The sequence below is a fragment of the Papaver somniferum genome, chromosome 4, assembly GCF_003573695.1.
Source record: "Papaver somniferum cultivar HN1 chromosome 4, ASM357369v1, whole genome shotgun sequence".
NCBI lineage: Eukaryota > Viridiplantae > Streptophyta > Magnoliopsida > Ranunculales > Papaveraceae > Papaver > Papaver somniferum.
Window position 1 is genome coordinate 154,300,771 of NC_039361.1, and position 18,348 is coordinate 154,319,118.

Consider the following 18,348-nt stretch of genomic DNA (forward strand, 5'->3'; position numbering starts at 1 on the left):
TTTTGTAAAAACACTAGTTCCGCTTGTACACATGTTTTTTCAACCCAAAGCATGAAGTATTTAAATATAAATACATGCGCTTTATGAGTAACCTAGTCACATGTGTAAGTTGCCACTTTATTAATCGATATCATCTTGTTTTGAATCTCATGATCGACTACACTACAAAAGAAAATTCTAGTAACATGCTCCCGGCATCATGCTAGCAAGGGTCCATAGGGGCCGCTTGAACAAATATAAATTTGGAAAAAGTTGCGGGAATGCAAAAGGCGCCCGATCAGCTGACAAATTTGCAAAAGATTGCGGGAACGCCAATGGCACCCGATCGACTGACAAAAGGCTGCGGGAATGCCAATGGCACCCGATCGGTTGACAAATTCACTAAAGGTTGCGGGAATGCCAATGGCACCCGATCGGCTGACAAATTCACTAAAGATTGCGGGAATGCCAATGGTACCCGATCGACTGACAAAAGGTTGAGGGAATGCCAATGGCGCCCGATCGACTGACAAAAGGCTGCGGGAACGCCAATGGCACCCGATCGACTGGAAAATTTATTAAAGGTTGCAGGAATTGTAATGGCGCCCGATCAACTGACAAAAGGTTGCGAGAATGCCAATGGGGCCCGATCGACTGACAAAAGGCTGCGGGAACGCCAGGCACCCGATCGGCTGACAAATTCACTAAAGGTTACGGGAATGCCAATGGCACCCGATCGACTGACAAAAGGCTGCGGGAACGCCAATGGCACCCGGCGAGTTGCAGCCTGCAATCCGAACTGAGGACGGGTTTTTGGGGTTAGCTCACCCTCGCGGGATCGCGACCCTTTGTCCCGGCCATTGTAGCACGTGTGTCGCCCAGGGCATAAGGGGCAATCGACTGACAAATTTATAAAAGGTCGCGGGAATGCCAATGGCGCCCGATCGACTGACAAAAGGTCGCGGGAATGCTAATGGCGCCCGATCGACTGACAAAACTGCGGGAGCGCCAATTGCACCCGATCGGTTGACAAATATACCAAAGGTTGCAGGATTGCCAATGGCGCCTGATTGACTGACAAAAGGTTGCACGAATGCCAATGGTGCCTGATCGACTGACAAAAGGCTGCGGGGACGTCGACGGCACCCGATCGGCTGACAAATTTACAAAAGATTACGGGAATGCTAATGGCGCCCGATCAACTAACGCAAGGCCACATGAATGCCAATGACACCCGATTGGCTGACAAATTTATTAAAAGACGTAGGAGCACCAATGGCACCTGATTAACCACTTGAAAGACCGCGGGAATGCCAAAAACGCGCCTACTAATTAGGCGCGTTCAATATACATACATTACGCCCTCCAATCCCCGTTGAGAAAGATATAGGGAGGAGTAGATGCGTTTAATATATATCCCGCCCTTCCAGTTTTCTGTCGAGAAAAAAAAAGGGGGGAGTAGGCACGTTTAACATACATCCCGCCTTTCCAGTTCTTTGTTGAGAAAAACAGAGGGGGGAGTGGGCGCGTTTAACATACATTCCTCCCCCCAATCCCCATTGAGAAAGACAGAGGGGGGAGTAGACGCGTTTATCATATATCCCGTCCTCCCAGTTCGTTGTCGAGAAAAAACAAAAGGAGGGGAGTATGCGCGTTTAACATACATCTCGCCCTCCCAGTTCCCTGTTGAGAAAAACAGAGAGGAAGTAGGCGCATTTAACATACATTCCGCCCTCTCAATCCCCATTGAGAAAAACGAAGAGGAGAGTAGGGCGTTTAACATACATCCCTCCCTCCGAATCCCCGCTAAGAAAAAAAAAAGAAGGAAAAGGGAGAGAGGGTAATTACGATCTTTCATCATGAGATCAGCTACAGAAAAGGGGAGTGGGCGCGTTTGGCACTCCACCCATCCTCACTAAGACGGAGTATTCCATGTGACTAGGTTAGTGGTAGGGTAATTACCACTAAACACCGTGTTCCATTGAAAATAAAAAGAAGGGAGCAAACGCGTTTTATAACCTAGCTTCAACATTGCCAAACCACACGTCCTATCTCATCACACCCAGACTCTCCAAAAATAGAGGAGGGGTAGGTACGTTTAGCCGTAGCCCATCATCTACAAAAATAAAGGGGGGGGGCCTTAGCCTATCCTCCACGAAATAGAAAGGACGGAGTAGGCGCGTTTAACCACATGCCCTAGCCTATCCTTTACAAAAAAGAAGGGGAAGCCCGAGCCTATCCTCGGCAAAAAAAAAAAAAAAAAAAAAAAAAAGAATGCAAAATTCTTGGAAAATGCCTATCCAAACAACCGGATAAGCGAGCCCTAGTATATCCTCCCTCATCAAGACATGATACGCGCTACCAACTTGTGGAAACCCTGTATAATTTTTCCTTTAACTCTGCCCCACGCGTGACCGAGAGATTGTCTTTATGATCATAATATTAATTACGTGCTTCATCTTGATGAATCGGTCTAAAAATCCAGAGGATACCTACTCCCTCTCCCAACGTCAATAGGCGCGCCAGATCGTCCTAAAGGTAAGATGGGGATACAAACTAAAGACATCCCCAACTATGCGGAACAACCAGAGAAAAGAAAAAGTGGGGGCTAAGTAAATTTAACATTTATGTCTTTATTATACTCACACTGAGACCCTCATATCGTGCTGGTAATGCAATCTGAAGGTCTAAGGAAATCCCCAGTTATTTCAAGCAAAATTATTGGGAAATGCCTACTCAAACACCCGCGCGCATGATGAAAAATTTCTTGCAAAAAACCATCTCATTTCATAAATTCCTCAAACTTGCGGACTGGGGACTCGACTCGAGAAGACAGTACAATGGGCGCTAGAGTGGGCTGTAATATGACTATCGGGTTATTTGACAATTAACCCAATATTCAGGGGACTAATGTTGATACATGAAAAATATTACCCTTTAGTCGGGCTAGCGTGCCCCCAAAAGGGAGGAAAACCCAACATGAAACAGGGGGACTAAAGCCCAAGTCCATTAAGAAAGTATCCATAAGATGGAAAGGACATGTAAGAAATTAATAGGAAAAAGGAGGTTGTATTAGAGAATGAATGGCATAAGCAGTAGTTAAGGAGGTTTAGGACATGTGGCATGATGTCATAAAAGGAGAGGCTTTTGAAAAATCTATATAAAAAGGCGTGTGTTACAATTAGAGGGGATCCTTTTTCTCTATCTCTTCTCTCTCATCTCTTGGGAAATTGGGTGTGCTATGGCTAGGACTTGTAGAACCCTAAACCAAAATTTAGGTATTAACACCCCCATTTTTTTCATTATATATTTATTGCCCATGACATTTGCTTTTCCGTCTGGGCCCACCAAGTCATTTAAATCCCATGGACTTAGTCAATTTCTCATTTGACGAGATGAGATTTTAATGGGCGCAATTACTAAACCGTCCACTATCGTAACTTCATCTTCCATCATCCATTAATTAATCAACGACTCATGTAGTATAAAGCGTTTTTCATATTAAAAAGGAAAGTAATGCGACCCAAACAGGTGAAGGAGTATCGATGGGATCCGTGTACATCTACCCTACCACGTTTTTTAGAGCAACTGTAATGGTGCGACTAAAACCAAAGACCAAAAACCAAAAAATAGTCAAAAAATTGGGTTTAGTCCATGGTGGTACGCTACAGTAGTCAAGTAAAATTTGGTCGATCACACATTATACCCCCGTCCCATTCAAACTCGCATTAAATGTTCGCCTCTCATCAGGCTCATATTATACCTTCGCCCCGTTTTACACTTGCCTCTCACCAGGCTCACATTATACCTTCGCCCCATTCATCAGGCTCACATTATACCTTCGCCCCACCATCATATAGATTTTATACTTACGTCCCGCTATAAACGGACATTATACCTGCGCTTGATATCATGCACACTTTTAATGTCCGCTTGACTATATTTGGTTTTGGTCTTGGTCCCAGACCAAATATTCTCTGAGATTTGGTTTTAGCCCGAGTTTTGCTCTTTAGTCCGATCGACTGTGTCTTCTTTGTGGACCATATTTATAGTTTTACTCGCCCACTGTGATTTCTCTTAGGGAGTATAGAGAGTATCGAATAACATTCTCTGAGGGTTCATTTTTTTCCTTCTCTTTCTTTTTTTAGGGTTCATTCACGTGTGTTACTACTAACTGAAATTTATTCATCGTGTGAGATTAAAATGTTACAGAGAAGTGTAAAATAAAGAGGGGAAATCGATGTGAGGCTCGTGGATATCGTCTTTTTCTTTATATCTCCCATAATTATCGATTTTTTCTTCCGATGCCAACAACAGCAACAACAGATTTGGGATTCGAATTGGGTTTACGTAAGATTTTCTCCATTGTTATAGATTGCAGCAATAAAGTATATGGATTTGCTTGATAATCGGGTTATATTCAATTTGAAATTACAGCAACACAAGATGGAAGTTGGGGGTTCTTGTTGTAGATTCGTTCTTACAGGGGTGTATTGGATCATGATTTATCAAGATTAAATTAGATATCAGTTATACCCGAATCTGGCGGATTTATAATGTTTTTTAAAGAATCTTTAAGATTCTTATAAGTATATGATTCTGGATTATAATGAGTTGTCTTAGGAGTAGTTTGATTTTTAAAAAATGAAGTATATTACAAATTAGTAATATATTTGAAAAAACCAAGGTCATCATGAAAAAAAGAGTTGAAGTGGTGGGTGGGGGTGGGGGTGGGCGGTGGTGGTTGGTATGTGTGGTGTGGTGGCGGCGGCGGTGGTGGTTGGTGTGCACCGATGATGGTGATGGCGATGACGGTTGGTGGTGGAGGCGGTGGTCGATGGTGTTGGTTGTGCTGGTGTTGGTGGTGTGTGGTGGTGGTGGTGGTGGTGGTGGTGAAAAAACATAGCATGTTGTGATTAAAAAAAGTGTCCATAAGAATCCATGGAACACTTGTGGTTTGGGTTAAGAAAGACATGAAATAATAACTTACATATTTTGCCTACAAATATCCATAAGAATCCATATATATCATGTCCCTTAACTATCCTAAGAAATCCTAAACCAATTGAATATCTAGGATATTTGTGGAATCTAAAACAATCCTAATTGAATACCATAGATATTTAAGGATTCCTTACATATCCTAATTGAATACCTAGCAGTTTGTCAAATATCCATATATATCCTAATCCAATATACCCCTGTTAAAATTTGAAAAATCAGTTAAGAGAACTGATTTTACTGCAGCGGGTGGAGATGTTTGGGATGGAATTGAATGGATACGGGGAAGAGTGGAGTTTGAATTTGCAAAAATGATGAGCTAATAAGTTTTGGTTCTTATAGAAATTTGGGGATTTTATTTTATGTCAATTCTTTTGAAAATTCATGAATTGGGTGATTGTAATTTTAAATGAATGGATGATTTATGATTGTAAATAGATTACCCCAGTGATGTCTATAACGAAGACGTCATCAGCGCCGGAGAAGAAAAAAGCAGTGGTGCAATCTTGGACGCCCTCCTAACACAGTTTAACCAGGTCCTAGTTGTATGGTTCATGGGATTTTAACACGGTATAAACAGGTCCTAGTTGCACGATTCAGGGTCTTGGATGTCTGTTTCCAAACCTGAATTATTGCCACGTACATAGTAACGTCCGTTAGCCGTTTTTTAAAAAAAAAAAAAAAACGGGACGGAAAAAGTCCAACTATGACATAAAATATATAAGGAAAAAAACGTGGGCATTTTCTTAAATGTATTTCCCCACATGGGTATTTTATTAAAAACCCCTTTTCTTTATTTCAAAATGGAACAAATTTCTTACTCTACCACTTCACCACCAACACCAACATTCAACTACCATTCCCCCACCACCTTCAACAACCACCAGCTACCAACCACCATCACCACTCCTTCACCACCACTAGTCTGTCGCCGCCGCCTCCCCACTGGTTCAGATATTTTTGTATCAACAACAGTAATTGATCCAAATAAATAGAATCAACAGTAGAAGTTGATCCATTTTAGGGGATCAACAAAGGTAGTTGATCAAAAAAAAAAGGGATCAACAGTAGAAGTTGATCCATGTAAATAGAGTGAACTTGGCGTGAGTCGAACAAGCATCATCTGACATGGAGTCAGTTGTGCTACCATTGCACCATAAGTTCAACATTGGAAGAAATTTACATGATTTAAACTAAAACCAAGATTTAAACTACAAGCATGATTATACTTATCCAACGAAATATAATCGACAATATGCGTTGAAAGGATCAACAACAGTAGTTGATCCCATAAAAAATTGGGCCAACAACAGGAGTTGATCCCATAAATGGATCAACAACCGTAGTTGATCCCATAAAAATTTAGGTCAAAAATAGGAGTTGATCCCATAAACGGGATCAACCACAATAGTTGATCCCGTAAAAACTGAAGCAAGTAGGTTTACTGAAAGGACAATTGCTATACCTGGAACACCATCAACAAATGCAACCAAAATCACACCCAATCTCCACCATAATCACACTCAAACTCCACCACCAACATCACCACAAACATCCGGAACCACCAATATTTATTAAAAACACCACCAACCCCAAAAACATCACCAACCCTATTAAATCTATTACCAAAAAGACTACTACCAACACACACCACCGCCATCACCACCGCCACTACTGAATTAGGTCAAAACGATGATACATACCATTAATTTTGAAATCCAACAATTTTCAATATCAACAAATGCATTATTGCGACAACAATTCAAATTAAATAGATATTTCGATACAAACCCGATCCGTCGCTCTCTCTGAGATTCGTAAAATTAGTTTTCAAAAATTTCAGATCTGAAATCGGTTAACTAAAACTTTCCATTGATTTAGATTTCAAATTTGAATGGTAACGATAGAGACAGTAGTGGTGGTTCTGGTGGTGCTGGTTTTCGTTGCGTTGATGGTGGTGGTCGTTGTTGATGGTGGTTGTCGTTGAGACGCTGGTGGTGGTTGCTGCGATGGAGTCGGTGGTCGTCGGTTCGGGTAATTTTTATCAGCTGATGAAACGAAGAAAGGGAAGATAAATGAATCGAAGAAGGGGAAGAAAGAAGGGAAAGGTTAAATAAGAGATATTATGAATTATATTTTTATTGAAAATTTCAATTATGCCACTAAGAGTGTTTGTGAAGTCTGTTAGGGATATTTGTGAAGGCCCATCAAAAATAAGGATAATAACTCAATTTCCACAAGAAAATCTAGAGATCTGGACCTTTCCGGTTGTGAAGCAGGAAATGCCCAAATATTGGAGATTTGGGCCTTTACATCAAAAGTGGAAAGGTTACAAGACTTTGAGAAGGTTTCACCTATTTCCAATCCCTACTTTCCCTAAATTCTATCCTTACCACACAAAGAAAATTTCATATAACCTTTCTTAGGTTAGGTAAACAATATTCACCCTAAATCCATCACATCCACCGCCATTTTCCTCACTCCCTTCCTCTAAACATAACTCACTTATCCCATCCACCACCGTCTTTCTTACCCTTTCTCTAAAATCTGATCCTAAGTGTATCCAATCTATCTACCTGTAGATACCATAATCTGTACGGACACATGGAGGATGATTAGAAGCTGCAGCTGGACACAAGACTACAGCAGCACACACCATATCAACCCCAACACAGCTTCAATCCTAAGCTAAGGATAGAAGAGTAATTCTCCAGAAGATATTTTCCCTTTATAAACCAAAACGATTAGGTCTAGAGGGGGGGATGAGTCGTCAGAAGAGAGAGGAGGGTTTTGTTTCTATTTCATTTCTCTCTTCTATTCTGGCTATGGATTACTCACAGAGAAATTGACGAAGCTCCTTCAATGTAACCCAACAATCTTAATAAACACCTTAACTCTTTTTCACCCGTGGATGTAGACACTCCGTTGTCGAACCACGTATATGCTTGTGTTGATTTCTATTTCATTTCATTGCACTTAATTTCGTTCATGATTTGAGTCTATATCTTGTTATAGACAGTACTTTATCATGTGTTTCAATTGGTTGTGCTACCAAATTAATGGTGTTCACGATTTGGCGCTAGAATCAGGCAATGGGTAAAGGATTTATCCTACCTGTTGTTCCAGATCTGTTACTGTTTAAGTTTTTATCTCTAAAATCGGTATTCAATTTTACAAATTTTCAATTTACTGTTCATGGAAATGGTTCAAGAATCTCTTTTCTGGACTTGGTTCTTTTCAAAAATCTATTTTACTTAGATTATCATATGTGCAGACCTTTATTAACTCTTCGAGTATCTTGATTTCCTGGGTCTTTATAAGGGGTCCTCATCTTTTCAGTACATTTTTTCCCAAACACAACTTTGGCCTAATATTTGCTCTTGATACATGGCTTTGTTCCTGCGTATTGAATGATTTTTGAGGTGCTAAGATGTTATACAAACTTTTCAGTTTGTTTCCTAATGATAAACCAGCCTTGTATTCAACTTTTTAGTATACCTCCAACCTTTCATGGAACCGTCATGTTTAGATTTGATCGCTACCCAATCTTTGGATTTGTTTTTTATAGCGATGTTGGTTTCTAACCCAGTATTGTTTGGCCTTATCCTTTTATAAAAACTCTTGTCGCTTTCGTTTTGAAACGAGCATAGCCTCGCTTTGATTTTTAACCCTGCCGTCGGTAGCTTTATATTCCCCGCAGTTTTTTCCTGGGGTTGATTCTATAAAAACTGGCCTGTAGTTGCAGTCCAAGCTAATGTTGGTTCAAATCGATTAGCTTGATTCCTTCCCTTCGTGATCTTTGAATTTCCTTATTTTCATCAAATGGGTTTTTACATGGCTAATAACTTAACCAGTTTATGAGGATCGTAACCTCCTCTTGATTATTTTTCATTTTAAAACAAGGTTCGAACCATCCTGCTTTTAAGCTAGCTTTTTTACTATTTGTCAAAATGTTCTAATGAGTTCTGTGTTTGGAACTCCACTAATAACCAACAACTGAAACACTCTGAAATCATTTCTAGGTTCACCTTAATTTCTACTATTTTGTTTTCTACTGGTCTTTCCTTTTATTTATTTAGTTAAAGGACTCACTTGGAGGAGGGCTGTATACCACCGATGTGGCTCCCTCGACATGATAAGATGCATCGTCACAAGGACTGTATGTGGTCCAATGCAACGGAAGACAATGAACCAGGGTCATGGTATAACTCATGTCTGATATCGACAATGGCATGAAAATGCCAGGTCTGATGTCGGCGACGATGAGTTAGCCTACCGGCCATACGATGGTATAATTACGAAGCATGTTTCGTTATCAAAATGATGACAATGTAGGCTTCCAATGCAACGGCAGACAATGAGCCAGAGTCACGGTTAACTCAAGTCTGATATCGACGTTGGCATGAAGGTGCCAAGTCCGACATCGACGACGATGAGTTAACCCACCTCTAATGTCGACGCCAAGTTTGATATCGACGAAGGCATGAAGATGCCAAGACTGATATCGACGACGATTGAGTGATAACAGAGTTCACCTAAGTGGACGATGAAGTTCAAAGTCCACTCCGATGATGCAGCTCCAACCACTAATGGTCATGAGACCGGGAACATGAAGTATTCTAATACTTCTTCGTTCTCATACTTCACGCATTCTTACCGATTAATGCTTCGGAATTCCTCATGCATTCTTATCAAAGAATACTTGCTGCGGAATTTCTCATACTTCATGCATTCTTATCGATGAATGCTTCGGAATTCCTCATGCATTCTTATCCAGTTTTTATGGATTAACAAGCACACCACAACCAAACCATGATGACAATGAATAAAAGTCCGACGGCCAAAGTGCAACAAAAACCAAGAACCCAAGTTTTCCCATGACAATCCAAAGTCTTGCTAGGATGCTAATCCTCGAAGTGGCCAGCTAGAAAACCAAGCAAGAGAGGACCAAGAGAATTTGCAGTGATCTTTAGGCCAATCAAAAGTCGATGGATTTTGAAATTCAATGACGATGCAAAACCAACGAAGATACATGATCTGATGACGACGGTCTTGGGAAACGAAGAGCTAAAGTCTTGTTACAATATCCAAAGTCCGCTGATGCAAACCCGGACATGACGACGGCGTATAACCTGGAAGCAAAAATGCAAAGCTCAGTTTTGGTCCAAAGATGACGCATGTGAACCAAAGTATGATTTTCAAGTTACGAAGTCCAACAGGGACGATTGCACAGGGTATTAATACTAAAGGGATTGTTCGACTCAAGGGATTACAATAAGTTATTGCAGGTCTAACCTTCTTTGGTACATCGACGAGAACGATTCTACCCCCAGTAGTGCAGCTTCGGTCTATCAACACGACGGTATATCTTCGGCTCTATATCCAGATAATGCAGCTCCGGCTCAAAAGGGACTATAAATTAAGCTAAAATACCAGTGGAGGCAACTAAAAGAGTTTGGCTCAAGCTTAGTTAAAAGCATGTGTCGGAATACAACTAGAAGCCACGGTTTAACCCAAGACTGACGTCAACGATGGCATGAAAATGCCAAGTCTGATGTAGACGACGATGAGTTAACCTACTTTCTACAAGAGTTAATTACGAAGCATACTTCAAGGAGGTCTATGACTGTCACGATCGTAATAAACGAGGTTGCTGCAGTCTAGTGACGATGATGCAAGGTCTATCAGCGTACAACTCAAGCCCAATGACTCTTCTTCCACCCCGATGACACAGAGCACCAGCCAAAGTCCGATGCCAGTAGTGCTTGCCAAAACCCGAAGCCGAATACAGATGAACTGAAGAACCGAAGACTGACGCCAATGTTTCATAACTGATTGTCATAATCCTGCAAGGTCGATTCAAAATCCGCAGACAAAGATGCAAGGCCTGAAGAAGATGAACCAAGGTTCGAAGTCATATGATGCTCGATGTTAATAATCCAAGTTAACCCGGACTACAAAGTGTCTCGTAGTTCAAAGAGCGAAGAAGGCAAGCTAAAGAGATGATTTGTCTCGTAGTTCAAGGAGCGAAGAAGGCAAGCTAAAGAGATGATCTTAAGTCCGCTGATCTTAAGAAGGCAAGCCAATGATGTGAATCCTAAAGAGATGATCTTAAGTCCAGTATCGACAGTGTGGCTTGATTCACTAATTATGGAAGTATCAAAAGTTTCAGGGATTACATACCTAATACAAGGACCTGGTAACGATATGCAAATATGATGACGTTGCTTCATATTGAACACTATGGTTCAATACACGAAGCTTCAAAACACGTCATCATAATTAACGAAGCTTCAAAACACGAAGCCTTAAAACACGAAGCTTCAAAACACGAAGCTAAACACGAAGCTAAACACGAAGCTTCAAAACACGAAGCCTTGAAACACGAAGTTTCAAAACACGAAGCTAAGGACGAAGCTTCAAAACACGAAGCTAAGGACGAAGCCTTAAAACATGAAGCAAAACACGAAGCTTCAAAACACGAAGCTAAGGACGAAGCTTCAAAACACGAAGCCTTAAAACACGAAGCTTCAAAACACGAAGCTAAGGACGAAGCTTCAAAACACGAAACTTCAAAATACGTCATCATCATAATTAACAAAGCTTCAAAACACGAAAAGAAAAAAAAAGTGAAAACATCTCTTTCCCGAAACGAGGAGCATTGATTTACTTAAACTATTTTTATTTTTAAATGCATTTTGGGCATTAAGCAAAATATATGGATAACGGATGTTGATTTTTTACTTCCAAATGACCTACTAAAAATAGAAGAATGGTCCCCTTTAAAACTTCCATGGTGCACTAAAAAACGTTCCAAGGATAGAGTTGCCAAGTCTTATCAGCTTCAAAATACGGATGATCCAGGTGATATGTAGGATCTTGAGATGTGAATTTTTAAAGGGTTTTATCTATTTCCTATCCTCATTTTTCCTAATTCCCATCCGTCCCACGTATACCAATTTTTTTCTAATTCTTTCTAAATTGGGTAAACAAAACTCAGTCTTTTACTAAGATCAGGTTGGAACATAATTGTCGAATCACTATTTCCATGAAGTTTGAATATTGAACTGCAGAACTACTCTTACGGATATGATAGTATATAGGCGGAAAAATAATCCATTATGAAAAATTATTAAAATTGCGGATAACTGATTACAAGGAAAACCTAATTAAATAGGATGAGAACTCAATTATATGTTCCCTTAGAGCAACCACAGTCATGACCAAATTTGGGGACTATACCCAAATTTGGTCCCAAATTCAGCCGCAGTGGTACTGACTAAAACCATATTTAGTCCAGTTAATTAGGGTTTGCGACCAAATGTGGTCGCCAACCGAGACTAAAATGATTATAGTGGGACGGAAGTATAGTGGGCGTATGATTTCAGACGGAAGTATAGTGGACGCTCCACATCGGGCGTACTTATAAATAACGTATGATAATGGGGCGGATGTATATAGAGCGTTTGAGTTAGGCGTTATTATAAACACCGCCGGGCCATACGTAGATAAAACCTACGCCCCATAGCAGACGCAGTTATTAAAAACGCCTGGTTTGGACGCAGTTACTAAAAGCGCCTGCTCCGGGCGCATGTATTATGACCGTATGCGGGAGACGGACGTATTATTAACGTCTGTGTGAGACGCATGTTTTATGGGCGTATGAGTGAGACGCATGTTTTATGGGCGTATGAGTGAGGCGCATATATTACGACCGTATGGGGTGGGCGCATGTTTTAGAAGCGTCTGGGATGGGCGCATATATTAGGACCGTCTGGAGTGGGCGCATGTTTTACGAGCGTCTGGGACGGACGCTCGTATTATGAGCGTTTGTTCGGAGCGCATGTATTACGAGCGTCCGTTACCAGGCGCATGTATTACGTGCGCCAACGGTTATATTTTGGAATTCTGATTTTGGTTTTCTGATTTTCCGACCGTTTGATAGATTGCAACGGCTCTTTCGTATATCTATATATAGCATTTGACAAACTTATTTCTGCATAATCTTATCATTTATAATTTCTATTTCAAGAAATATAGAAATATGGCACCACGAGGTCCCAATTTTACAACAGAAGAAGATACAATGATATGTAGAATCCATTTAGCCATATCTCAAGATTCTGCTACCGGAACCGATCAACCAGAAAGAGTATTATGGAGTCGGATCAAATATAAGTTGGAAGAAGCCCTGCCTTGTAAAACAAAACGTACTTGGACTTCTATCCAGAGTCGATTTCAGGGAATCAGTAGACAGGTTTCACTTTATTCTGCAAAAGTGTTGGAAGTTGATGGTGAATATCATAGCGGATGGAATGAAGTCTCGAGGGTAAGTAATCGTCAATTTTTGCACCCTTAATAATTATATACATGTAATTGGAACTGATGAGTATTGAAAATAATAACAGGTTGAAGAGATAAGAAAGCGATTCAAAGAAAGTAATGGTAACAAAAAATTTAAGCACGAAGAGTGCTACGAAATTCTAAAAGATAGTATCAAATATTCAGGACGGTCGACGTTTGTGTTTGATTCAGGCCAAGAAATGGAAGATTCTCAGAGTGGTGAGGAAAACGCTGATATTGAGGAAACAATTCCAGGCGAGTCCAGTGATGATCTAGATATTGGAGATATAGAGAACACACGTAAGCGTCAGTTGGGGAAGAAAGCATCGAAACAACTAAAGAAAACAGGGAGAGCAAAATCCAATGCCCAGGAGGAAATGCTAGGGGATATAATTAAGGAGCAGCAAAGTTTCAATGAACATTACAAAGCACAATCACTAATGAAGATGGGACAGAGACAAGCTGAGTTTGAAGCAATACAAGCTAAGTCTGCGGCAAAGTTTGCGGCGATACAAGCTAAGTCTGCGGCAAAGTTTGCGGCGAAACAAGCTAGGCAAGAAAAACTCGATTTAAAGAAAGAAGCGGACGATGACTTGGCCATAATGTTGAAGGATGTCTCTACATTGGACACTGTAACAAGAGAGTACTTCGAACTTCGAAAGATGGAAATACTACAACGCAAAAGAAACCAATCTTAAAGCATGACCGAATTAGTTGAACCTTAATATTTATCATTAATAAAAAAATTAGTGAGTTTTAGTCAATTTTAGTGAATTTTAATTTTTATATGATAAATAGTACATTAGTAAGCAACGTTACAACATATTTTCCGATGAAGAAATACGATACAACATATTTCCATCCCAACTTAATAATTATCTCCAAAATTTGACCATATGCGTTCGATTAAATCTTGACGCAAGCGAAAATGTGTTTCTTTATTGTGTATAGCATGACGCCGATGTGCAGCTCTCATTCTGGAAAGTTCCTCAGTACCTACCCTCGATATATTCACCGGTGCCGACCTGCTACGTGAGTCATATTCATGTGGCCAATCACCGGGAAGACGCTCATCCTCCACTATCATATTATGTAAAATAATAACCGTTTTCATTATATAGGCAAGCACATCCGGGTTCCACATTCGTGCAGGTTGTTTGACAATGGCAAATTGTTGTTGCAGTACACCAAATCCACGCTCTACATCTTTCCGTGCTCCCTCTTGCATCGATGAAAATTTATATTTTTTCGGTGTATCTGGTTGTTTAATGGCCATCACAATAGTAGCAATCTGTGGATAAATGCCATCACCGAGATAATATCCCATATCATATGCATGCCCGTTTACTTCAAAGTTCACCGGTGGTGTTTTCCCGTTGATAAGTTTTCGAAAAATATAAGAACGATTCATTACATTAATATCATTGCAGGAGCCGGGCATACCAAAAAACGCATGCCAAAACCAGAGATCATGTGACACCACTGCCTCTAGCACAATACTTTCACTCCCTTTATACGCGGTGTATACTCCTGATTCTGCTGACGGACATCTATCCCATTTCCAATGCATACAATCCACGCTCCCCAGCATCCCAGTAAATCCCCTGTCTTTGTTTTCTTTCAGCAACAGTTCAACATCACCCGCAGTTGGTGAGCGTAAATATTCTTTCCCATATAATACCACAATCGTCTTGCAAAACCGACGGGTTGCTTCTAAAACGGTGGTTTCTCCAATGCGTAAATACTCATCTATTGCATCTGCTGCACATCCATAAGCTAACATTCGGATTGCTGCAGTTACTTTCTGATGAGGGGATAATCCAAGAATGCCACAAGCATCTCTTTTTTGAGCAAAATAAGGATTTCTAGACACCACATCTGCCAATATTCGGTTGAACAATTCTCGCCGCATTCTGAATCTCCTACGAAATATGTTAGCTGGGTAGGTGGGGTTGTCAGAAAAGTAGTCATTCCAGAGAAGTATATCTCCGGCTTCACGATTTCTTGGTATTTTTATACGAGTATGAGACCATGTCATACTTGTAATGGCAGTTCCCAAACTAACTGCTAGATTATTTCGGCTCAATGCAACCGCATCTTCATCTGATGAGTAAAAGCTGTTATCAGAGATCGCAGAAGAAGAAGTAGAAGAAAATTCGGAGTCCGAAGAAGAAGAAGATTCAGCGTTATTGTCACAGTATTCCATTGGAATGTATAGTTTGAGAAGTGATTGGGAGAGATCGAAGAAGAAGAATATTTGCAGTGTTGGTTTGTATTCACCGAGATATGTAGTATTGGTTTTATAGACACATGATAGACACTTATGGCATTGCAGATTGAAAATGCGAGTGAAAAGAATTGACACTGCAAAGACTAAGACTATAGCTAAAAAGAAGCGACACTGACCGATTGAAAATGAAGGCTTAAAAAGAAATAACACTAATTAAACTACAAGTACCGAAACGGAGGCTGAAAAGAAATCAACATGTCAGAATGAAAATGGAGTCTGAAAATGGAGGCTAAAAAGTAACCCTATATAGAGATAACATACGCACTTTGTAGGAGTATCCAAAGTGGAGGCTAAAAAGTACATATCCAAAGTGGAGGCTAAAAAGTACATATCCAAAGTGGAGGCTAAAAAGTTACTTATTCATCAGTAGGAGTATGCGATGGTGTTTGCCGTGGTGGGATAAACGTCATTCTCGGATGGGGGTTAACAGACGACATTGTTGATGCTCGATAGTCTTTTTCTTCGCTTTCCACCGGGAAGTTCTTGGCCATTTTTCTTCACTAGTTGGGTCGCACGGTCTACATATGCCCAGATATTCATATCCCCAAAACTACTCCATCATAACCAACCAAATAAATCAACTGCCAAAAAATATACATTTAAATGAAATAAAAATAAATAATAATTTACCTCTAATATTTGGAACGGCCCAGATAATGACTTCTGTCCCCTACCAGATGCGTTGAGTGCCACATACAATTTTGCAAAAGCAGGACCACCCCAGTCATACATATCAACTGCATTTAGATCCTCAAAAGCAGCTAACCAAGCCGCATCAATGTAGTTCTTTGCATTGGAAAAGAAAAAATTTCCCAAAACATACATAAAAAAGGCCCTCGCCACTTTTTCTGCTAGTTTGTCATCCAAATTAGCTGCAACCAAGATATCTTCTTTGAAATACGTAGTCAAAAATTTAATTGTGATTGCATCTGAAATCCACTGTGCCGGGGGGCGTTTTTTTCCAGAGATTGGGGGATCTTCATAATCTAAGGGTTCTTCTATTTCTGGAAAAACATGCTCACGGACATAATCAAATTTGTACTTGACTGGGTTATACGGAACATCATCCCCAATTCCAATACTCAATCCTGTCAACACTACCCAATCAAGCGGCGTGAATCCCATTTCACCAAAAGGGAAGTGAAAAGTATGCGTTGTATCCCACCAACGTTCAACAAGATAATCAACATCGTGGTTCACTCTTTTCGGTCATTGTTTATTATAAGGAAATAGGAGAAGCATCACACCCAGTGATTGATTATCTTGTTGAACGTTGGTGGGATACAACGCATACTTTTCACTTCCCTTTTGGTGAAATGGGATTCACGCCGCTTGATTGGGTAGTGTTGACAGGATTGAGTATTGGAATTGGGGATGATGTTCCGTATAACCCAGTCAAGTACAAATTTGATTATGTCCGTGAGCATGTTTTTCCAGAAATAGAAGAACCCTTAGATTATGAAGATCCCCCAATCTCTGGAAAAAAACGCCCCCCGGCACAGTGGATTTCAGATGCAATCACAATTAAATTTTTGACTACGTATTTCAAAGAAGATATCTTGGTTGCAGCTAATTTGGATGACAAACTAGCAGAAAAAGTGGCGAGGGCCTTTTTTATGTATGTTTTGGGAAATTTTTTCTTTTCCAATGCAAAGAACTACATTGATGCGGCTTGGTTAGCTGCTTTTGAGGATCTAAATGCAGTTGATATGTATGACTGGGGTGGTCCTGCTTTTGCAAAATTGTATGTGGCACTCAACGCATCTGGTAGGGGACAGAAGTCATTATCTGGGCCGTTCCAAATATTAGAGGTAAATTATTATTTATTTTTATTTCATTTAAATGTATATTTTTTGGCAGTTGATTTATTTGGTTGGTTATGATGGAGTAGTTTTGGGGATATGAATATCTGGGCATATGTAGACCGTGCGACCCAACTAGTGAAGAAAAATGGCCAAGAACTTCCCGGTGGAAAGCGAAGAAAAAGACTATCGATATTGTTCACTGTAGGAATGCGCTTAATCAGTTGACTGCAGACATCGTGACATGGAGACCGTGGGAATCCGCCATTGGTGTTCTTGACTCTGATGTTGGTCGCAGGGCTGTGGAGCTTTCAAACAAAAGGGTTATATTTACTTGGATTGGCAAGGTCAGTTAGTACTTTGTTTTTATATGAACATTATTACTTCAAAGTTATCATTTTATCCTCAGTTGAAGAACTTATTTTCTCTGATTACTGGTAATTTGACAGAATCTGTGGTACCTAGGAGAACGATCTTGGAGGCAAAATCATCCTACTTTTGGAATTCCTAGAAATCCACCATTTAAAATTGGCGAGGTCAGTCATGAGAAAGCAAAACTTGTGAAAGAAGCTGGATGGGTAGATGCAAATATGTTTGTGAAAGCTGTTTCATATAATATGTATCTGCGATATTGGCGACATGTAACTAACTTCCATCAATTCGTGACCAAAGTCGATTGGGTAGTTGAATTACACGGGGTTGATGGTGACCGTGTTAAACACCTTATTCAACGACCTGCTCAGCATGTACCTATTCCACCACCACAACAATTATCATACGTAAGTACATCCCGTCATTATATTAAAATATATGGTAATCTCATTTCTTAATTATTTTTTTTTAAACGACAGCCTGAAGCTTATAATCTAGTTCAAGAACATGCCGATTTTAATCGTGCGTTTCGCGAGTTTGTATTATATGAAACGGAAGACA

General features: G+C 40.2%; 1 protein-coding gene across 1 annotated transcript; it reads left to right on the top strand.

Annotated features, from left to right (window-relative positions):
• Positions 1–16,854: 16,854 nt before the first annotated feature.
• On the top strand, positions 16,855–17,779 carry LOC113274381. The gene is made up of 2 exons (XM_026523789.1): positions 16,855–17,424; positions 17,505–17,779. The coding sequence occupies exons 1-2, from the start codon at positions 16,930–16,932 to the stop codon at positions 17,769–17,771; spliced, it is 762 nt and encodes a 253-aa protein (XP_026379574.1). The 5' UTR covers positions 16,855–16,929; the 3' UTR covers positions 17,772–17,779.
• Positions 17,780–18,348: the final 569 nt, after the last annotated feature.